This window comes from Rosa rugosa, chromosome 2 (genome assembly GCF_958449725.1).
Source record: "Rosa rugosa chromosome 2, drRosRugo1.1, whole genome shotgun sequence".
NCBI lineage: Eukaryota > Viridiplantae > Streptophyta > Magnoliopsida > Rosales > Rosaceae > Rosa > Rosa rugosa.
The window spans coordinates 11,717,342-11,739,914 of record NC_084821.1 but is presented as its reverse complement, the minus strand read 5'-3'; the positions used below and the strand labels follow the sequence as shown (position 1 = coordinate 11,739,914).

Genomic DNA, 22,573 nt, shown 5'->3' with positions numbered 1-22,573 from the left:
AAGATCCATTGGTCTACCGACGTTCGCCAGTCCGAGGGAGGCTGCCAGTTAGACAGCCATCACGTCTACCTCCTCCATGCAGTCAACTTAGGGTTTTTTCAAAGCTAGGGTTTTCCTAGGGTTCCCTCTCTCTCGCGTCAACAGCTAGCTAGGAATTGGAGTTGTTTTTCAACACTTACACATCTGTTAATAAAGACAGCCAAAAAACAACAAAATACTATATTTGTTGCAGAAAAAACTAGATGCTCAACTTGATCACATTTGACCTATATTACCTCCTATTATTAATTTTCTCAAATTTCTCAAGTTACTAGACAGAGAATTTTTTAGATGAGTATTTTTGTTTTTCTATATGTTCTGTCAAATTCTTATAAATTTGTATCGACAAGTCAAGGGATTTTATTCTTGATTTTCACAAAAGTAAATTGATAGATTGATGTGATGTTTAAATAGAGTATTTTCATAACACTAATTATAGCATGAAGAAAACATGATAAATAAAATTCATTCGTTTTACATGCATGAGATTGGATCTATGATCAATTTATTGCATGTCGATCCAGTGCATGTTCTAAGTTTTTCTTTCCATGAAAAAAAAATGGTTTTGTTTTGAAGGAAACTCAATTTGTTGTGTCTAGCCCAAACATGATTACTTCTTCTAGTTGTAATAGGATATAATATTTTAGATCTCCTAATCCATATTTGATAGGATACCTTGTACTCCAAGGAATTTTACATGTAATCCTCTATATAAAGAGGCTCTATTATGATCTTATCAATAAAAGTATCTCAATCTTCTCCCAAATTCCCTTTATGTAAAACAGGTCTCAAGTTGAAACCCTTCATCCTTAATGACACACACACACAAAAAAAAAAATCACAACCAAAAGAAATAGAGAGAGTACCAAGAAAAAGTGGATGGTAGAATAGTTAGTATTAGTTAATTATTTTATTAACATTTTCTTAGTAGAAAGGTCAATATTACATAGTATTCTGAAATAGAAATTGATATCCTTAGAATCAATATATAGCCTAAGAGCATCAGCAGTGGGGACTCATTTTTTAGACTCAAATTTGGGTCCAAATAAGTTGGAATAGTGATTTGGGTCCATCTGAATAGTGTACAAAATGACTTACTTTTTTTAGGTGCTGCAGTGGTGTAGGACTTTTTTTTGGACCCATATTTTGGACTCATTTTTTTTAGACTCATATTTGGGTCTAAAACACAAATATTTCTACTGTGGAACAGACTCATATTTGAGACTTTTATTTTATGTTCGTTTTAATTTTTAGATATGTATGTGTGTGTGTGTGTGTGTATATATATAACTTACATCATGTTAAAGAAAATCACAAAATTCATTAAAAATTATTCATATTGAAAAAAAAATTTGAAGAACAATAGAGTGAGAGTAGGGAATGAAAGAGGCAAATGAAAAAAAAAATTATGAGAAACCCTTTGAAAAACGGCAACATTATTAACAAAATTCAAAATTTTACATTTATAAAAAAAAATGCATTAGAAAGCCCATGTGCTGGGTCCCACGCCATCTTGCATGCACACTACCATGCACCAGAAAGCCCACGTGGTGGGTCCCATCAAATTTGAGCCAAAAATTGGAGTCTCCGGCAGATTTGAGCTAAGATTTGGGTCTCCGACAGAAATGGATCCAAATTTTTCCGACCCACTGCAGCCTCATTCCTTTACTTTTGGACTCAAATCTTGGTTTTGGACCCAAATTTGGGTCCAAATAAGCTGGAATAGTAATTTGGGTCCATCTGAATAGTGTACAACAGGAATTACTTTTATTAGGTGCTGCAGTGGTGCAAGACTTATTTTTGGACCCATATTTTGGACTCATATTTTTAGACTCAAATTTGGGTCAAATTTTTATTCAATTATTTTCTGACCGTCAGATTGAATTAATAATTCAATCATGACCTTTGATTTCAAAACCAAAGAGCCGTTGGTTTTTTAAAATTGCGGGACCCACTCCTTTTCTGATCCATTCCCACTTGCATGTCCTTGCATGCATCAGCAACACAACGTGGCGGGTCCCACAAATTTGGGTCCAATTTTTTTTGGGTTCAAGACTGGATCAGATTTGCTCTCACATTTGGGTCTCCGGCAGTATTAGGTCCAATTTTTTCCGACCCACTGCAGCTCAGTTCCTACACTTTGGACTCAAATTTTGAGTTTGGACCCAAATTTAGGTCCCCATTGCTGATGCTCTAAGGGATAGAGTGTAGATACACTTAAAAGATAGAAAAAATAGTAAGTAACAGCCAAGTTCCTATCTAAGCAATGCTACTCATTAAAAACTAAGGGAAATTTGCATAAACGCAAGCCTAATACGAGCAAGATCGGAATAACCTCACCTCCTAAGGAAAAATCAGCATCTAAAAGCTCATATGCCTGCATGCAATTGTTGTACATATATAATGAAGGCGAAAAACATCTTAGAGCATCTCCAACGGGTTGGTTAAACAACTTGTGTCAAATTCGAATTTGACTGATGACGTGTTAGGGTTATTTTTGACAAATTTTTGGTCGAATGGATTAGTTATATTTAAATATTATTTTATTATTTTTCGAAATATTTTATAACAAAAAGAAAACTATTTTTCTCTTTCTTCTTTTTCTCTTCAGGTCTTCGCTCTTCTTCTTCTCTGAAACCCAATCTCTCTCAAAATCCAAAAGGAAATACCCTAGTGGTACTCACCAATTCAACCCACTCAAGGAATCAAGCTCCATCAGGTGCCAATCCATGCTCCAGGAGGTCGGAGATGAACCCAGAAGCATAGGACGACCAAGGAGGACAGCGCCTCTGAGGGTACCCGAAAATTGCAGGAACTTCGCCGGAAAACCCGAAGTTGAGCAATTTTGTTGGCGAGTTGCTTCCTCATAGCTTTGCCGCGGGTGGATTTGCGAGCGGGCCATTAATCCCAGAGAATCAGAGAAAGAGAAGAAATTTTGGGGATAGAATTAGGGCTTTAATAGACTGGGGAAAACATTTGTTCTCTGTCTTTTTTGCTGTTCTTGGAAAACCCAAGAAATTAGGAAGAGGGTGTTGTTGAAATCTCTATCTTCTTCTCCTTCTTGATTTTGCTTTGGTCTGGATAGTAGATAATGGGTATGAAGAAGAGAATGAACGAAAGAGATGAGGAAAGATAGAAGATAAAAGAAGAGAGGAGAGAGGAGAGAGGAGAGAGAAGAGAGAATAAAAAAATAAAAGACCATTTGCCTTTGGTCTGTCAAATTTGACAGCCTTCCCCATCTGTCTTTTGCCACATCAGACCACGTCAGAAATGACACATGGGTTGGAGTGAAGAAAAATGTCAAAAGTAACCGTTCAGTTGTCCAAGTGGCAAAAGACTACTCCATTGGAGATGGTCTTAGAAAGCTCCTAAAAGCTTTCCTACACACACTAGAATTGAAGAATCCTGAAACAAAAATTAAATAACACTAGCTCTTTCCCCTTAGGGTTAGAGCATGTTTCTTCTTTAACTCTTATAAGTTGAGGCAACATATTTTTCTTTGCCTCAACTTCTTCTTCTTCTTCTTCTTGTCATGCCCATAATCCTTTATAGCAATCTATTTCCAACTGTTCCATAGGGCAGCTTATTCTTATTAGCCACTGTACTCCCCCTCCTTTTCTCGTTCTAACTAGCCCAAATTAGTGCACAGCAACCAACCCCATACTGACTGTCTCCAATTTTTCCTCCCCACTACTAGGCTTAGACAAATATTCTTAGGTGACACAAAAACCTCACTTGATCTCTTCCACTGCTTACCAATGATTGGTTCTACCGCCGCAGCAGCCATCTCCTCTAGTACACGGATTGTCACCTGCATGCATGGCTTCTAAGGAAGAAGAAACCCCGCCAAGATGAAAGTTAGGGTTTCAGAAATTCCCCGTGGTGTGTGCGCTTTGAAAATTATGGTTTGCCCATTTGCATAAATCTTAGATCTTGAAGTGCCTGTTAACAACGCCGTCATCACCAGATTTTTCTGCTGCAGCCCAACTCCCTCGTCGACGTCATCCCATAGAGGCCCTGAACACGGCGGTCCCATATGTGTAACAAGGCCACACCGACCACATCTACCAAACAACTTATCATATTTGTATCTCCACCGAGTTCTTCAGCCAAAACTTGTGTTTGAAAAGCAAAGGCAGTACTAACTCAATCTCGACCCGAACCCGCATGACACTATAACTGAAATAGATGTCTTTTGTTTTGTTTTTTGAAAGGAACTGAAATAGATGTGTTTATTTGGTTTGGTTTTGGTTTTAGATTCAAGGTGAATTATTTTCGACTCGATGAATTTAAGTTCAGTGCGATTTGTGCCACGTGTTTACGGTTTGTATCCACCCCTAACTTGAGTTCGATCAAGAGCATTTATCATACTTTTCTCCATCTTCTCTGTTTTTAGTTTTGTACACTTGAAATACATTACAAGACTGATATATGCAACGAGATTTTAACAATGAAATCTCTCTTTTTCTTTCATATCCATCTCCCTGATTTATCTTTCTATATTTATGAAAAGTTGAAAATGTCGTCATTTTCTCTAGTTTAGATTTGTCATGACTCATGAGGTTTCACTTCTCAATCTCCATGGAGGTGCAAAAGAGGCCGCCCTTCAAGCTCCTCAAAACTGGCATACTTAGGCTGTCGAAAATTTTGTTTTATCAAATTCTAGTTGTTTCATTTTTCTATGAGGTTTGTCGTAAGTGGTCGGATCTGATTCGAATCAACTAAATTAGTTCAAATCGATTGGTATGATTCAATTCTAGAATAGACATAGCCGAAGTAACCCAAAATCCGAAATCAAATGTGTTACATTGCAAACCGAACTGAATTTTGTAAATGTTTCAAATAGTATCTAATTTTTCAAATTATATTCTTGATGCGATGGAATCTTCATTAGAGCCTCACCCTTTAAACATAATATTCGATAAATGTTTGGGTGGGTTTATAAATTCCCAGTTTTCACCGGTCCACCAGATTCAAAGACGACAATATATAAAATTGCACCTAGAACCAAAACCAGAGTAAGATAAGCGCGCGAACAAGGTTCCCAAAACGCAGAGCAGAAGCAATCAAGCAAACCCTAGCGATCCAAATGGCCGAGAAATTGGCTCCGGAGAAGCGCCATAGCTTCATGCACAACGGTAAATCTCTCTCTCCTTTCACCGAATTTGAATTTGAATTTGATCCACAGTGACCCTAATTTGGGAAAGGATCAAATTTTAGGTCAAAAGGTATTCGAATGGGACCAAACCCTAGAGGAAGTGAACATGTACATCACTCTGCCCCCAAATGTTCCTCCCAAGCAATTTTACTGCAAACTTCAGGCGAAGCACGTCGAAGTCGGCATCAAAGGAAATCCTCCGTACCTCAATGTAAGTAACTTCAATTCAATTTGGGTTCTCTTTCCCAGTGAAAAGCTTTGTAGCTGAATAAAACGGTGCGTTTTGGTTTTGTGCAGCATGATCTTACCAGCCCTGTGAAGACGGACTGTTCTTTCTGGACACTAGGTGATTACTGTTAGTTTCTTGTTGATCATTGAATTCCCTGTTTTGATCTTTTCTTTTGTTGTGCTGATTTTGTGTTTTCGATTGTATGGTAGAGGATGATATAATGCACATAACACTGCAAAAGAGGGACAAAGGTCAGACATGGGCTTCCCCTATAGTGGGTGAGGGTCAGCTGGATCCTTACGCCACCGATCTTGAACAGAAGCGTCTTATGCTTCAGAGGTTTCAAGAAGAGGTGAATTACACTTACAAATCTTATTCTCATTGTGTTTTCTAGTGTTTGGACTTATGAGATGAATGTGTACCTATTTTATTCTAGTGTTGCTCGTCCTGTAGAGAGTGTGTTTCATTTCATGTTGGGGAAATTCAGTAAACCAGTGAATGGGGTTTCTGAGGAATATCTGTTAGCTTCTTATGGGCAAATCTAGGACCGTATTGCAAATAGTTCATAGAGTTTAAGGCGAAGAATTTAAGCGAAAGCATGCTAGTTAGAAGGAACAAAAAAGTTATTGTGATGTAACCAATATTGGTCGGTACAAAGATCAACATTGTCTTGGACTCTTGGCCAATAGGTTCCAGAGTAACAGATATTGGTGTAATTGATATAATGTTGGGAAACAATTTCCCTATATGCAGTAGTCTTGACAAACCAAACAGGTTTAGCCTTTTGATTTTCTCTCTCTGTATGAAATGTTGATGCAAGTTCTTAACGGCTATGATGTATGCATTAGATGTAATTGTTTGCTTATGGCATTTGCAATTTGGTCATTCTGATTTCCGTATTTTTAAGAAAATGGCGTCATACGTGACAATGAATTAATCATCAATTTGCTGAGAAAAGTAACAATCTCTGGTTACGTACAGATCAAATGAACCTTAAGAATCCATCTCCTTTGCTCATGATAATAAATGTGTTTTTGTTTTGGTCCTCTGCAGAACCCTGGTTTTGACTTTTCACAAGCTCAGTTCAATGGAGACTGCCCTGATCCACGTACCTTTATGGGTGGTATCCGCTCTGATTGATAAGCTTGATATGCTGCATTAGCCTGGTATTTTATCCTGACCAACATCTAGTAAATAAGAAATTTGATTAGCTTGCAAAAATATGATTTAGCTTGCCAACTTGGCTTAATGCAATGTCTGTAAGAACTTCAATGCTGCTTATGATCTGTTGTTTAACGATTAATTCTACGTGTTGTATGAGTGTAGGGTTAACAATCTAGTTCTCATGCTATTCATCATCCAGAGTCTCATTCTCTACTTTCCTGCAATAACAGTGCTAAAACAGTCTCTTTTTAAGTTGTATAGGAAACAGAAATGTTAACTGTAAACTGTACAATTGGAGATATGAATTGGCACTTTGAAAGTATATCTTGATTTACATGTTTTCCAGAATTAGGTTGGCCATCATTTCCTTAGTGAGTGTCTAGTGCTCATTAATCTGAGGAGCTTAGAGACTAGAATTTGTTTTCTTTCAGCAGACGCCAACATGATTTATTAAATGGTAAATACCTCCACTGATTTGTGTTCTGTTGTTAGGAAATTAAAGATGTTGTTAGCAACATAGGAATGTTTAACATTGGATCCATCTTATCTAAAACTGGTTAAGATACAATTCAAAATTACAACTGTTTTAAAAGCAGTCCAGAGAAGAAAATGAGACTTTCATTGTTGAGAAACTCAGTGAAAAGATGTCTTCTTACTTTTCCTCTGTATTTTGCGTCTGAAAAATGTACTCTTAGAGTCTATCGTTGGAGTTGGAATTAGAATCAGAATCGGATTCTAAAGCATTGTTAATGAGTAATGACATGACATGCATTTCAAAGGGTTGTTAATGATGGAATCACATTCCCTGGTGCCGTTTTGGAGAGTAACTATTGATATTAGCCAATGCTGAGTTTGTGGAGGTGTAGAGAATGCCTATGGATGCTCTATTTTCTTTTGGTCTGAATTTATGGATATTTTAATTTCTGGTCTGAAAATTGCTGTGGATATTCTATTATGAATTTATCTCAACTTTTGGTCCAAAAATGCTCTACCTGGTTAGCAAGTCGGTACCTGTGAGTAGTCTAGCCAGAAACTTGGCTTCCGTAGTATTGCTCGAAGCGGAAGACGTTTGTGTGTATACCATCAGGATCTCATTTGGAGCCTTAATTTAAAACTTGTGGCCCGATTGGCCAATTCCCTGATCTGAACAGGCGTAATCCACTTTCAGTTCCTTATTCTCCTGTGCACTTAGGCCGACGTCTCGTGAGTAGAATTCTTATCAAATAATGTGTCATCCGATGTAAAAAGAATTATTAGAGATTGAGAAGTGTGATTTTAGGGTCTTCTATTGTGGGAGAGGGAGAGGCAGAGGTTGGAACTATTTTCCTTGCGTCTGATGGGGAGGAGTCTAGCTTTCGTTTGCGGAATTCTTGTTGATAAGGCAATAGTTATCTCTTTAGTGTTTGAGACACTGCATGTAATTATGTGCTTAAAGAACGTAACAATGTGACATACAACAATGAGAACTTTTGACTTCAAGTTGTCAAATGAAAAATTACCATCATGGGCGACAAAGCCAACCAAATCATGTAAAGGAAAGAAAAGGGAAAAAAAGACAATCTTATAGACCTAAGAAGATCGGAAGTTAGTGGCAACTTTCTGTAGTATGAGATAATTGCTTTGTAGAATGAGATAATTGCTTTGTAGGATGAGATAATTGCTTGCATTATGTATATCAAATGCAATTTCATGAAAAGAATTAAGCAACGGATGCATTAGGGGATAATGTAATTATTTCGGGTTTGATGTGTTGTGATTTGACTCAATCTTTCATTCATAAATTTTATAATCGAGACCATATGATTATCCTTGGTTTCATTCAACTTGATACTGTTAAGAGGTTTGGTGTACTTCCCCTTAATCTGTATATCATTTTTTCTTTTTCTTTTGGTATGAATAATTTCTCTCTGTTCAAATAAAATGTTTCTTATTTTGTCCAGATTCCTCTAAAAAACCAAAAAATAAAAAATGAGCGGTATAAAATCAAACTTAATTAAACAAATTAACAGAGGTACAATTCCGCATATCAAAGTAACAAGGACGGAGGAGGATTATCAGAGTCACCACCACCACCTCCCCCCCCATCTCACTCACACTCCCTCCCTCCCAACCATTGCCAATTTGCCATGCACTCTATAAATTCCTTCCTTCATTTCTCTCACATCCCTCCATACCTCTCTCTCTCTCTCTCTCTCTCTCTGCTTACATATTCATCTCTCTGCTGCGCCCCGCTCCTTCTTCTTTTTCGTGACACATACCCTCCCACCCAAAACCCAACTTTGTCTTCTTCCATTCTCTCTTCCTCTCTAAATACCTCTCTCTCTCCCATGACCCCTCCTTAACCCTAGCGCCCCTTCTTGTCTCCCACCCATGATTTTAACACCCATCGACGGATCACCAATTCCAATCCAAACCCTTTATGGGGAGAAACCGAACCCAGCCCACTTCCTCCCCTCGCCGGTGCCTGATTGCCGGAAACTACTGCCACGACGTTCTCATCCGCGACGGCGTCGTTTTGGCCGAGACGCTCGGCGGGGCCGCTTCTTTCATCTCCAACGTGTTCGATGGTTTGTCCGTGAGTTACAATCTGGTGTCGAAAGTCGGGTCGGATTTTGCTTACTCGGTCCACCGCGACCCGATTGTGGTGCCCGATTGCAGGACGACTCTGTTCCACGCGCATTTTGATTCTGGAATCGAGGGGGAGGGCCAGCGGGATCGGGTTCTGAAGCGGGTCAATGCCTGCGACCCGATTCGGCCCTCGGATCTGCCCGAGTCGAGGTTTGATTTCGGAATGGCGGTTGGGGTCGGCGGCGAGATTACTGTGGAGACGGTTGAGAAACTGGTGGAGATTTGCAGCACTGTGTTTGTGGACATTCAGGCTCTGATTCGGGTTTTTGATGGGGTTGATGGGGCTGTGAAGCTTGTGGGTTTGAAAGAGAGTGGCTTCTTTCACCTCTTGCCTAGAATTGGGTTTATAAAGGCGTCGGCGGAGGAGGCTCTGTTTATGGACGTGGAGGAGGTCAGGAAGGTGTGTTGTGTTGTGGTGACGAATGGGAAGCGTGGGTGTAGAGTGTATTGGAGAGATGGGGAAGTAGAAGTTGGGCCGTTTCCGACGAGCCAGGTTGATCCAACCGGTGCCGGAGATAGTTTTCTCGGTGGCTTTGTTGCGGGGCTTGTTAATGGGTTGGCTGTGCCTGATGCTGCATTGCTTGGGAACTTATTCGGGTCATTGACTGTGGGGCAAATTGGACTGCCCAAGTTCGACTTGAGGTTGTTACAGGTGAGCTTGAATTTTGTATTGCCAATGTTCTGTTACTAGTTGTTTTAGTTTTCGTTTGAGCAGTGATCTTAGTTATAGCTGTAGCTTTGTGTAATAAAAGTGATGAGGGCATGTGAATTAGTACTAATTGCATTTTGACATGTCAGAATTGATGAACTTTTGCACTTATAGATAGATGTGGTTATAATGGCTGGATCGTGTAGTTAGGCTGCTGAAAACAATGCATCATCCAATGTTCTTTTGTGTGATGCTGCTCTTCATAACAGTCGTGAATTATAAGTTCCTTTAGAGAAGTCTTTACGAGATACCTTGTTTTGTAAGCATTTCTATAATGGGATACCATGTTATGCAATCCTTTTTATTCTTCTATGGGAGTTTTATACACATGCTACAGTTCTTTTAGAGAAGTCTTTATGATATACCTTGTGTATACATTGGTATATGCTACAGTTTTGTACAAGCTGATACTTTCTGCATAGGTTATTGTGAAAAATTTAGAATATGGGCATCAATGAAGAAAATTTACTATTACAAGTATACTACTCTTTACTTAAGAGGTTACTTCAGCTCAAATATCTCTGATTATGTGGTCATGTTTGTCCTCACGCTTATTCTGCTGTATATTTCTTCTCCCTAGTTGTTGTACCGCGTAAAACTTCTTCAGTCCTTGTAAGCTGATAAAGTAGTGTTTGACAAATATCTTTTTCTTTTTGTCCTTGTATCCTTGCAGAGAGTTCAGGAAGAGGTGCAGAAGAGAAAGGTACAGTGTATCAGCTGCCACGAAAGAAAAGACGAGAAGTTCAGGTTTATGAATGTAGCAGGACATGAACAGTTTCATGCATCCCTCATAGCAGCTAAACAGATACCAAGGTGCCTTCCTCGTGAATGTGAATGGGATCTGCCAAATTCTCCTTCCAGAGCAGTGGAGCAGGGTTTGAATGTCCTCCCCCATTTCACAACCCAGCCGAAACTTTTACCCGATTCCGTCTATGAGGAGCCAATTCGAACAGCGGATGGTAAACAATGAATCGTGATAGAGTAGCTTCAAACTTTCTCCCTCGTATCGTTTACTGTATCAAATAATGTCAAATGTAGAAATGTGTTTGCATAGCGCAATTGCAACCTGTATGTCCCCCGGATGCCCTGCATCTTTAGACATTAGTAGAACGGCAAAGGTCACTCCAAAACTTTGCTTTGATCAGAAAGAAAAGGAAATGCCTTTCGCCAAAAAGATCCCAGGCTGTTTGCCTATTACAAGATTGCGCATGTCTCAAAATTTACAAAGTTGACAAGCTCTGATTTCATGCAATAGCTTAGGTTATGCCTTAGCCCACACAGATAAAACAGACGAGACAGCTCTCTCAAGGGTATTTCTTTCTTGTAATCGGTTGTATAAAATTACGTCTCTATAAATATCCGACTCAAACCTGTCAAGATATGTAGCAAGATATGGACTACAACTTTTCCAATGATAGTGCTCGTGAGCTGCAATTAATTTTTTAAACTATTTTTTCTTTGCATTATACGACTAAAACACAACAACTAAGCAACTAGCAACTATCCATCAAAGGATTATTTTACTTCAAACGTAAAATCTCTACATGATACTTGAATTATCACGAAAAATACTTTTTTGGTACTCACGAATTTTTAGAGAGACTACTAAAATCTGTATTATCCAGGTTTGCTTACTTAAGGGATAGTTTTAAGAATATAGAGAGAGAGAGGCTCCGAAACCCTAAGGCCGCGTTCGCCGTTTGGTGTACAATTGGTCTCGTCCGGTGGCGCCGAGGCGTTGGGGGTGGCCTCCAGCCTCACCGCCGTCTTGGAGAGTGCTGTCGGACGAGAGATCAATAGCTACTGCCTTTGGGACTCTGTCGGAGAAGGTTGTTTCTCGGTTTTGTCAGTTTTGGTTTGGCTGGGCTAGAGGCGGAGGTGGTGCAGACTGGTTGTCAATCCTCGTGGAGGTTTTCTTGGACTGACGGCGCCGATTTATTTTTTTTTTCGATCGGTGGCGGTGCGAAGCTGTGAGGAACCGGATCGGAGACTGTGTTTGTTTGGTGGTGATGCAGGTCGACGTTGTACTCGAGACGGTTGGATCGCTGCCATGGTGGTGTAATAGACAAGACCCGCCCCGAATTTCACCCTGAAATCCGAAGTGGCCCTGCGGGGCCCACCTTAGAAGAAATTCTACCAAAAATTTGGCGGAACTTCCCCTAAAATGGACAACCCAAAACCTGTAGAAAGAGAATTCACACTTCTAAATCGCCCATCCTTATGCTCCTGGAGCCACCCTGCTCCCCAAATCAACATTCCCCAACTCGCAAAACACAAAACTCAACTTAACAATACAAATCCCAAAGGTTATCAGAGCAATACTAATTCACAAGGAAATAAAAAAGTAGAGTAAATGATCAAGGGATCCTACAATGCGGAAGTGGTGACAATTATGCCTCAAATGTCATGTACGCCCGACCTCCACTAATTCGCCTGCAAACTGGGCATTTGAAACCGAAGGGCCCAGGGGAAAGTACATAAAAACGTTAGCGTGAGTGGACAAAAATAAATAATTTAATATGAATAAAACAAAATAAAACTTCATACTTTCCCACATTTTTCGATATATAAAATCCGGATGCATGCAACATTTATAGAACACTTAAGAAAATAATCCGAAAAACGTTGAACTCCAGAAAACCGACTAGCCCCGCTAGTCAAAACAACAAAGTAAAAGATTGAAATTTCAATACTCGAAAATATAAGTCCAGCCCCGCTGGTTAAGAAAACTCAGACTAGTCCCCGCTAGTCAAAAATAGTATAAGTAGGGGAAGATGATAGCCATACGAATAAGCCACGCAGGCTTGGTTGGGTGATAGCCTCCCAGGCTAAAGAACTCCCATAACTCCCGTAATATACCCTTACGCCACTAAGTGTAGCGATAGGATACTGGGCTACAGAATTACTGTCACAGAGACAGTAACCTGCGCCACAAAGGCGGAAGGGCTACGGTGATCCCATCACCGCGCCACAAAGGCGGAAAATCAATGCTAGCATGATAAAATCACCCCTCAGTATGGCACAGGGAAACATAACCGAAAATCCAGTAAATCCAAAATACATAAAGCTTCCCCCAACTCTCGCAAATGAATTTCCAACGACGTGTCCCACACGCCAAGAATATCTCAAATCAATAGCAAAAATGCGAGAAATAATAATAAATCATAATCTCCATAATTCGAAACAAAACCAATTCCAAAATCATCATCAAGGCATTCTCAATGCCAAAATCCGAAAGTCGATAAATAAATAAATAAGAAATAATTCCATCGAAATCCCATTTCGAAAATCTTTCAGAAATCTCAAATCGATGAATGAAATTAAATATGAAACTCCGGAAATCAACATAAATCACAAACTCGAATCCGAGCATAACGAATTAATATCCGAAATTCATGACCGAGGTAAATCATAATCCATCTCAGAAAATCATTATTGAAAGCCAATCCAGGAGATAAACCAATAATCAAATTTCGGAAACAAATAATATGCTTGAAAAGTAATATGATAATTAAATAAAGAATTAATTCAAGAAATAAACGCATGCATCATTATTTAAAACAAAAGTCCACTCACAGTACTATTCCGACGATCACGTATACGAGTTCCTTCATCGAGCCAGGGCTCGGTACGACATCCTGTACACGATTATATTCCGTGAATAATTATTCAACAATTTAATATAATTCCTAAACTCAATTCCTCATAATTTACATCTCCCATTCTCCTCGGATTCAGCCCAAATTATACCACTAATACCAATTCGTTAATTTAAAGGTTCCAAAGCAGAACCGAGAGATATCCGACGGTCGGATTCTCGTAATTCGATAATCGAAACCCTAAACTTCAAAAATTCATAATTAATTCCAAGTTTCTCCAAAAATCACCAAACTTCACATACAAGCTCTACAACATTTATAGAATTTAATGGGCTAAAAACTGGAATTAAAACACTGCCCTACACGCCTCCACGCGCCACCAACAGTGGCGGCGCGTGGGCCCCACGCGCCGGCGGCCACCACCTCCGATGGCCACCAAATTTGGACAGTAGCATCTACTCAACACACCCAACCATTCATTCAACTACAACAAGTTCCAATTTTACCTGAAAGAGCTCCAATTCGGCCGATGAACACAAGCCCAGAAATTTCTCAAGAACCCTAAAATTTCAATTCATCAATTCAACTTCTACACAACAAATCGTGACACAAGGCCATAGGGGAAATGATCAGTGATGAAAACCGAACCTTCGATGCCAATTTCGTGGCCGGAAACGGCCGGAATCGCCGGAAATCGATGAAAGTTCCGATCGGCTACAGTAACCTTCACAGCTCAATTCCGAGCTCCACCGGTCGAGCCACCGCCAAACACCACCCCAGGCGTGACAAGGAGGAGGAGGCGAACCTGCCGGTGCCCGGATTCCGTCGTGGGTCGGCCGGAGAAGGAAGAAACCGGAGGGAGAAGAAATCGGGCCGAAGAGGAAGAAAATGTCGGGGGAGAAGAGAGAGAAAAGGCCGGGTAAGTTTCCAAAAATGGAAACTTACTACAGTAACTTGGCTATTTATAGAAACTTACCATGAACAGTAACCGTAAACAGTAACTTTACTATTTCGCTTATAACTATCGCATACGAGCTCCGATTTTTACGAACCACATATGCACGCGCTCGGTTTAACGTCCTCTACAACTTCCATGAAGAAACTTTTCTCAAATTTTGACCCGAACAAAAAGTCAACTTTTAGGGCCACCAAAGGTACTAAACCGAAAGTAAAAGTGAAAGTAAAGGTCGTTTACCGTCCAAATGACTAGTAAACGGGTGAATTTGGGTTCGGGACGTTACAGTAATCGTGACGAGGCGGGTGGCGACATGGATCAGAACAAACTCGGCCGGGAAGTGACGCACGACGAGGGTTGGGAGCAGATGGTGGACTGGGCCCAAACCAGGTTGATCTTCTTGGCCGACTACCATTTTGGGCTTCAGGTTGTTGGGCTCGGAATTTCTTGGCCCATACAATTTCTCTTTGTTTTAGGGGTACTATGTTAGTAGTTTTTACTTTCAATAATTCCCTGAGTTTTCAGGGATCCATGCACTTGATGTGTCTATAGTGCCTCTGAAGTAGTATTGAAGGAGGATTTACGCTAGTTTCTACGAATTTAATGTATAATGAGTGGACCTATTTCTATGTACCACCGTGGGTACTACCACACCTTCTTGATCTGTCTAGTTGAAGACAGCAAAAGGGTATGTAATAGCCATTCTGGCATGCGATGAATACTATTGTCACCCGTTTTGGGTTTGATTCAAAAAAAAAAAAAAAGGATAGTTTTAAGAGAATGTGAGAGACAAATGCATCTCAACCATTTTTATTAAATTAAAATGCTCAAATTATAACAACTTATATCTGTACATTTGTTTTCAGCCGTTAGATTCACTTATCTTTCACAATCTCTTAAAAATTGTTCTTTCGGTGAGCATCCGTTAGTCTTTTTAGTACATCCGTCAATTATTTCATTAAAGCATAAAAAGTGAATTGGTTTCCTTTTCTTTTTCTTATTGGTCTGTGCCTTTTGTTTTTCCATTAGCCAATCAGAAAATCAATTTCACAAAACAATCCCACCAAGAAAAGAAAAAAAGTTAAACAGGAGCAGTGGTGAGTCAAAAGGTCAGCAAAAAAGTATCCAAAATTCCAAATGATCAGCTTAAATCTTTTCACCCCGCCACGTGTTATCAAAAGAGGCCAATTAGCAAATGATTTAGCTTTGAGCGGCCCCACACGCACCATTATAAGCGCGTGAAGTCAAATCACTTTAAATTTTTGGCTCGGAGTCCACACAAAAGAGAGGGCCAAAAAAAAAAAAAAAAAAACTTAGAATCCCATCACAACCATTCCTCAACCACCACCGCGACCACCACCTCCTGTTATTTTCGGAATCCCCCAAATTAGCTAACCTCCCTTTTCAAATTCTCCATCTCCAACCCCCTTCAATTCCAAACTTAGGGTTTCTGATCTGATCCCACCCCTTTCCCTCAATTCTCAGAAACCCTAACTCTCTCATCAATCCTAGGGTTTTGTTTCCGTTATCGTTTTCATTTCCGTCTGTTAGAGCTGTCATTATCGTTGACGATGAAGAAGCAGACGAGGAGGAGAAGGAAGAAGAGCTCGCCGGCAGATCCGAAGCCGGCCGCTCCCCCCAAAGACGACGCCGAGCAGAAGGCAGTGGCGGCGCTGACGGAGGCCTTCTCTTCGGTCTCAGTCGACGACGCCGTTTCGGCGCTTCGCGAAGCCAACGGCGACCGGGACAAGGCCGCCGAGATTTTGGTCCAGTCTCTGGCTGACACCACCGACGAGCCGTTCGCGAGCTCCACGTCGAGCGGCGTTTCTGGTTTTTATACCGGCTCCGACGAGCCGTTCACGAGCTCCATGTCGAGCGGCGTTTCCGGTTTTGATACCGGCTCCGACGATCCGTTCACGAATTCCTCGTCCAGCGGCGTGTCCGGATCTGATACGGGCTCGACTTCCGGGTCGGGTTCGTCCGAGGGGTTTGAGTCGGGTTGTGTTCAGAATTTAGTGAGCGAGAGGGGTTTTAGGAATAAGCAGAAGAGGGTGGTTGCGTCGGCCGGAACGGTTTCGAATGTGTTGGGCAAAGAGTATGTGAGGTCGAGGATGACGAAGCTCAGTGGTTCAAAAAATGGAGATGCTGGTGGGGAAGAGGAAGCCGAACAGTTTCTTTGTTCAATGCTTGGAGATGACTCTGAGCTCAACTTGGCTGTTGTTAGAGATGTGCTTTGTAAGTGGCCACTGTTTATTATTATTTCTTAATTCGAATCGTTAGTTATATGAAGTGGGATTTACATACCAATTGAAGCTAAGCAGAGAAAGCTATAATGTGTAAGGTTGCAATGATTTGCTTTGGGAATAGTATATACTGTATGCTGTTGCATGACCATAGAGTTTGTTTTTGCAGGTCAGTGTGGGTATGATGTTGAAAAGGTACTAAGAGCATTGTAAGATGGGAATGTCTCATTTTTTTTTTGTTTTTTGTTCTTTTTCTTCTTCCAAGTTTGGGTAGCTGTTACTTTGTTAACATCGTTTGAACAGTTCAGTAGTTGGAACCATGTGTTGTTGATGTAATCATTTGCTGATATATATGCTTTTCCAGGCCTTGGATTGCTTACTTGAGGTATCTTCGTCCTTGTCTGAACAGCCCAGTCGTAGTTCTAACTATAGTTATAAAGAAAATGGTAGATATTCCACCGGACAGTTTGACTCTGTAAGTACTATAATTTTCTGGCCTAGTTTTGCGCAACGTTTTTGTTATCTCACAAACATGGCTCAACAGATGATGTATCTTGCTTGACAGGATGAACACACACGCACATTTTATAGCCCACGAGCAAACTGCTGGCACTGTTTGATTTGCTATTATTATTATGGTTGTGCTATAGTGAAGCATGTTGTAGAGCAATTTGTTCATATCCTTTTTTTTCTCTTTTAGAATAGGGTGTAGTTATTCCCTTGTTGTAATGTAGTGTTATGTCTTCCTGAACCTGAGATTTTTTTATTTTGTCTGTGTAAGAGACTAGTAAGTGACAGTATTGTGCCTTATATTGTAGTTCACTCACTTTCCTAATTATGTTTAGACATATTTTGGCTTTTAATTTTTTTTCCATATATTTTTCTTTTTAAATATTTATTATTTGGTTTTGTGCTATACTGCTGTACATTGATTACGCAGTTTTGTGACAGCTGACAGATAGGGCATCTGATTGTACTTCTTATTCATCCGAGGATAATATATGGGATTCGGGATACGCTCACCGGTAAATTATTCCAATTTGATTTTTTTATTTTTCTTTTTCCTTTTTTTATTTTTTATCTTAAATACTTGTTATTTTATTCAAAGCCTATGGCTGTAAGTTATTCCTTTTCAACCACTCCCATCTTTGGGTATTCTTGTTGTGCGAACTTTAGCGAAATCAGTACTTTCTGGGGTTTTCTTTGCATCCCCTTCTCTTTTTGGCTTGCTTCTGTTGATTTGTGCCAGGTAGGACTTTGATGATTGGAACACTAGATATCGTGCATCAGAGATATTCACTGCAGAACAATTTTTGTTTCTTTCTTCTTTTTCAAAAACAGAAACATGTTTAGATATTTCCTTAAAAATGAAACGTCAAAAACTTTAGTATTGAATGAGACCATAACTGGCCATGTTCATATTTCTTGCTGAGCCTGTGAATTTGGTGTACCTTGTTATTAATGAGTTCTAGTTTTTTCTTGTGTTCGCATGTGTGGTATTGTGAAGAGATACAATTGATCTGATTGTTTTCTCAAATCAAATGCCATCGTTGCTGAACATTTATCTATATACATGTGGTTTCAATTTGGATGTTCATGATAAGTTACTTATGGTTGTCAGTATTTCATATACCATTTATATGTAAAGACATGGCTAGAATCTTCTTTAGTCCCCTCTATTAGATTTCAGTTTTCAATCTCAGTTTTGATTCCTTCCTATGATAATGTTTGGTGTAGACCATGATCCCACAAGCTTAATCCTTTCCTTCATTTCAGGAATTATGCGGAGGTGCTTGCTAGTTCAGAAGCTCATCATCCCATGAGCCCAAGTAGTACCGAATCGAATCTCCCTCAAAAGGTGTTGGAATCTTTGTTTAACATCTCCAAGACTCCTGAATATGAACCAAAAGCTATGAATTGGAAGAATGTAGTGAATAAGTTGCAGTCATTGGGACCTGAAGTTGATGGTGGCACATCAAGCTCTGCAGAAGCAAAACAAGACACTTCGGGTATTGAACTTGAATCTCAGAATCCTTTTGTACATGCTTCTTCTCTTGTACTAATACTTGTGTAAGGGCACTTTTTGAGTCATAAAAGCACTTTTTTCAGTCATAGCAGCACCTTTAAATGTACATACAATTCAGATATCTAAATATGTATAGTCAACATAAAAAATATTGGATGGGATTAACTGATTATATTTGTTTCATTAGCTTGACGGATTGAAACCACCAAATCCTTCTCATATTTATAACACTAGATTTGGTTCAGGCTTCAGTTCGTTGGTAGATTTGATAAAGCACAAATAGGCTATATTCTTTTTTGTTTCCTCTTAATGATCGGTTTGTATTTTTTTTTTTTGGTTGGTTTGCCAAGCTGTAGATATGTCCTTTGTCTTTATTTCTTTCATTTTACATGTAGCTAAAGGAGATGAATATCATGCATTTAGAGTGACTGCAAGCCAGCACTGGGATTTAATGAAGTCCTACTATCAGAAGGTAATGAGGTTTTAGCACATTCTTTTTATTCATCATTTTAATTACTGATGCGAGCGCAATTTTCTCAGGCTGCTACAGCATATTCAAAGGGATCACGGGAGCATGCAGGTTATCTTTCTGAGCAGGTCTGTGACTGTATTAAATTTTTTTAGTGTTTTCATTCTTTTGTTTGTATTGGTATACATTTTGAGACATCCATATCACACTGTCAGTCACTTGTAAAGCATCATTTGTAAATATATGACAATATTCCCTTTATGTGCCATTTGAGTGTTTTCTAGAGGGCTAGGGCATCTGTTTTCTCATTATTTTATAAAATTCAATTCAAGTTGAGATATTAACCGACTTTTATCTTGCATTTGGTAGGGGAGGGTACAGACTAAAATGGCACAGAAGGCTGATGAAAAGGCAAGCAAGGAAATCTTTAAAGCTAGGTTAGTGCAAAGCCAGGTTGATATTTATTGTCGTTTTCAACCATATCTTTGATCTTAGTTTGGTAACTAAGATTGTTGTATTCTGCAGAAACAAGGACATAGAAAACATGATAACAATTGATTTGCATGGGCAGCACGTTAAACAAGCAATGAAGCTTTTGAAAATCCACCTTCTATTTGGAACATATGCACAATGTGAGCTTCTTGCCTGAAATTTCCCTTGAAAATTTTTTTACTTAGATTTTGGAAGGTACTGTCAATTTAATCACTTATGTTGCTCTGGTCCAGCGGTTCAATTCCTCAGGGTTATCACAGGATGTGGGTCACATGGTCTAGGAAAGTCAAAACTGAAACAATCGGTATGGGTTTTAGTCTTTCCTATTGCATTAATTTCTACTGGAAAATAGGTTAGAAATGCCTGGGTATCTTGGTAACATATTGTTTCAGTTGGGACTTGAGCTTGCTTTGTTTACAGAACACTTTGTTTGGGTTGTGCAGGTCATACAGCTTGTTGAGAACGAAGGTATTACATGGACTGAAGAGAATCAGGGGGTTGTATTGATAAAGCTAGGTTCACACACGGAGTTCAACTTTATGGATTCCGAGAGTGATGACGAGTGAGTTAATTGTAACAGAAACTAGTCTGTAGTACCTGCCTCAGGTTGGTCCTCGTTGTCAGTCACCAGGGAGTTGCTAAGCCCTCCACAGGTTGTCTGTTGTCATAGAGTCGGCTATTTAGTTTAGCCATAGTGTTCTGTAATATTCAAGGCCAGGTTTTAGATGTGTCCATATTCATCTTTTTCCATAGGTCCAGATTTACTTCAAATCCGCTTTTTAAAGAAACTAGACACTTCTCATGATGCTCTTTGTAGTTTGTACTCTATGGAGCATGTATATACTTGAGAAAAAACTGTAATTTATCTTGACATTTAATGACATGACACAGGCCATCGCATGCATGCACCATTGGCTCGTTTAATATTATTTTTTCCTTTTACCTTTTTAGGGTGAGAATAGGGAGAATAACAAAAATAAAGTGATGAATATGCTCAGAGGGGCTGCTTTCACAAAACTAGATGAACTGAAATGGTGTGAATTGGAATAAAAAAATAGCGCCCACGAATTGGAATAAAGCTAAAAAAATCTTGCAATCACATCCGAGTGTTTGACTAATGAAGAGTTAATTCAGTAATGTTTTGTACACTAGCTCTTGAGCCATTGAGGTAAATCAGAGTGGAAGCCCAGCAAGCGAAACCTCATCAAGTGCAAGGAAGGATTTGCAACAAGCAGCGGTAGCAAAAAGGATGCGTTCGAGGACACCAAAAATGTCTCTTTGACAACCTGGACTATTTGTATCAAAAGGATGCTACTACATCAATGTAATTGCCTATCGCTCCTCCTTGCCAGCCCGAGAGGAGGTACGATGGCAGAGGTATAAAACGCGCCGCCAGCCTGCTTGCAGCACATCTTGCCATTGGAACCAGGTTTTGCTTGAGGTTCTCTGGGCATGGCCATTAGATTAATTAGATACCCATGATGTGTCACTGTCAGGAAACCAAATCTATGGAAGAATGTTATTATAATGCAGTGGAAAATTGCAGAATGCTACTGTATGACGGTATAGTGGCAAAATAAAAATAGTGAAAAAATTGCCCTGATCTATGGTAATTAGATTTGGGATTTGTAATTTTTAAAATAAAGGAATCAGAAAAAAAAAATTGCATATAGCATGTCATAAACAGCAGCCTATGGCCTGCATGGTCTTCCCTGGCCTCTACAGATGGTTATGCATTACCCAAAGCTATCACATGCATTTTACTAATGCTGCTATTGGAGGAGTAACTCGTGGCGGTATGAGTAATTCAATCATTTTACTAATGCTGCATATGGCATAATTTATTTGGCTATCTGAAGTAGGAAATGTACAGAGCGCGTTTGGCTAAACGTGATTCAATCACATCTTATGGACTGGCTGTCAGTAGTCACAACCAAAGGAAACAGTCAAAGTCGTGATGTTTGAACTCACACTCTCAAACTCTCGAGGTTATTTATATTTTTGCAAGAACATCTCAGGCATGACGAAACAAAAGAAGAGAATACAGACCAAGAAAGGGTACAAGAACAGAGGGTCACATTGAACAAGACACTGATGATCTGCGGCACCTGGCAGTCACAACTGTGACATTCAATTCCTGAAAAGAGAGAGAGAATATTGCTTTAGATTCTAAATATTACCGACCAATTACGAACTATTCTTAACTTTCAGTTTCCCCGCACCGAACGCAGAAGTGCCCAAGTGGACGGGGCTGGGCAATACTTGGTCATGCAGAAGTGCCCCAGTGGACGGGCTGGGCAATACTTAGCGTACTGGACGGGGTTCAACTAGCCGACACTCTTAGAACAGCTGGAGTAAGATGTCCCCAAGTGAGCGTATTATGGGGGATCGTGAAGCATATGTATCCAATAACCAAGTCAAGTCAAAACTAGACTAAATTGCCTGGGTAGACCGGCATTGCTATGAACGTTCATCGCAACTATACTCGACTAAGATATATATTAAGTATATAAAATTTGTTAACGGCTTCTATTAACTTGAGAACTCCAGCAAGTATTCTTGTATTGTTGGATGCACATCTCTCTTTCTTTTTCCGTGGTTTGCTCTTTGATTTACTCAACACGGACAAGATGTGCCTCAAACTCTTTTATCCCCTTGTGGTGCTTTTGCTGCACATACATGAGCCCCTTGGATTTGTTTCTGGACTTGGGCGTGGGGCCACAAATATCAGGTGCATAGAGAAGGAAAGGCAAGCTCTCCTTGCAGTAAAACAAGGTCTCGTGGGCAATCTTTTTCTTTCTTCATGGGGAAGCAACGCGACAACAGATTGTTGCAACCAAACTGGTCATGTTACTGAACTTG

At 39.7% G+C, this 22,573-nt stretch overlaps 3 protein-coding genes across 3 annotated transcripts; all 3 read left to right on the top strand.

The window, feature by feature from the left end:
* The first annotated feature begins 5,020 nt into the window (after nt 1-5,020).
* LOC133731692 (uncharacterized) lies at nt 5,021-6,784 on the top strand. Its single transcript, XM_062159089.1, has 5 exons — nt 5,021-5,177; nt 5,260-5,408; nt 5,495-5,543; nt 5,636-5,778; nt 6,480-6,784. The coding sequence occupies exons 1-5, from the start codon at nt 5,129-5,131 to the stop codon at nt 6,564-6,566; spliced, it is 477 nt and encodes a 158-aa protein (XP_062015073.1). The 5' UTR covers nt 5,021-5,128; the 3' UTR covers nt 6,567-6,784.
* Nucleotides 6,785-8,376: 1,592 nt separating this feature from the next.
* On the top strand, nt 8,377-11,304 carry LOC133731691 (inositol 3-kinase). The gene is made up of 2 exons (XM_062159088.1): nt 8,377-9,870; nt 10,601-11,304. The coding sequence occupies exons 1-2, from the start codon at nt 9,010-9,012 to the stop codon at nt 10,895-10,897; spliced, it is 1,158 nt and encodes a 385-aa protein (XP_062015072.1). The 5' UTR covers nt 8,377-9,009; the 3' UTR covers nt 10,898-11,304.
* A 4,459-nt stretch (nt 11,305-15,763) lies between these two features.
* LOC133731313 (SMR domain-containing protein At5g58720) lies at nt 15,764-20,640 on the top strand. Its single transcript, XM_062158713.1, has 11 exons — nt 15,764-16,716; nt 16,894-16,919; nt 17,089-17,199; nt 17,676-17,749; nt 18,501-18,733; nt 19,146-19,222; nt 19,291-19,347; nt 19,589-19,656; nt 19,745-19,851; nt 19,945-20,015; nt 20,155-20,640. The coding sequence occupies exons 1-11, from the start codon at nt 16,053-16,055 to the stop codon at nt 20,275-20,277; spliced, it is 1,611 nt and encodes a 536-aa protein (XP_062014697.1). The 5' UTR covers nt 15,764-16,052; the 3' UTR covers nt 20,278-20,640.
* Nucleotides 20,641-22,573: the final 1,933 nt, after the last annotated feature.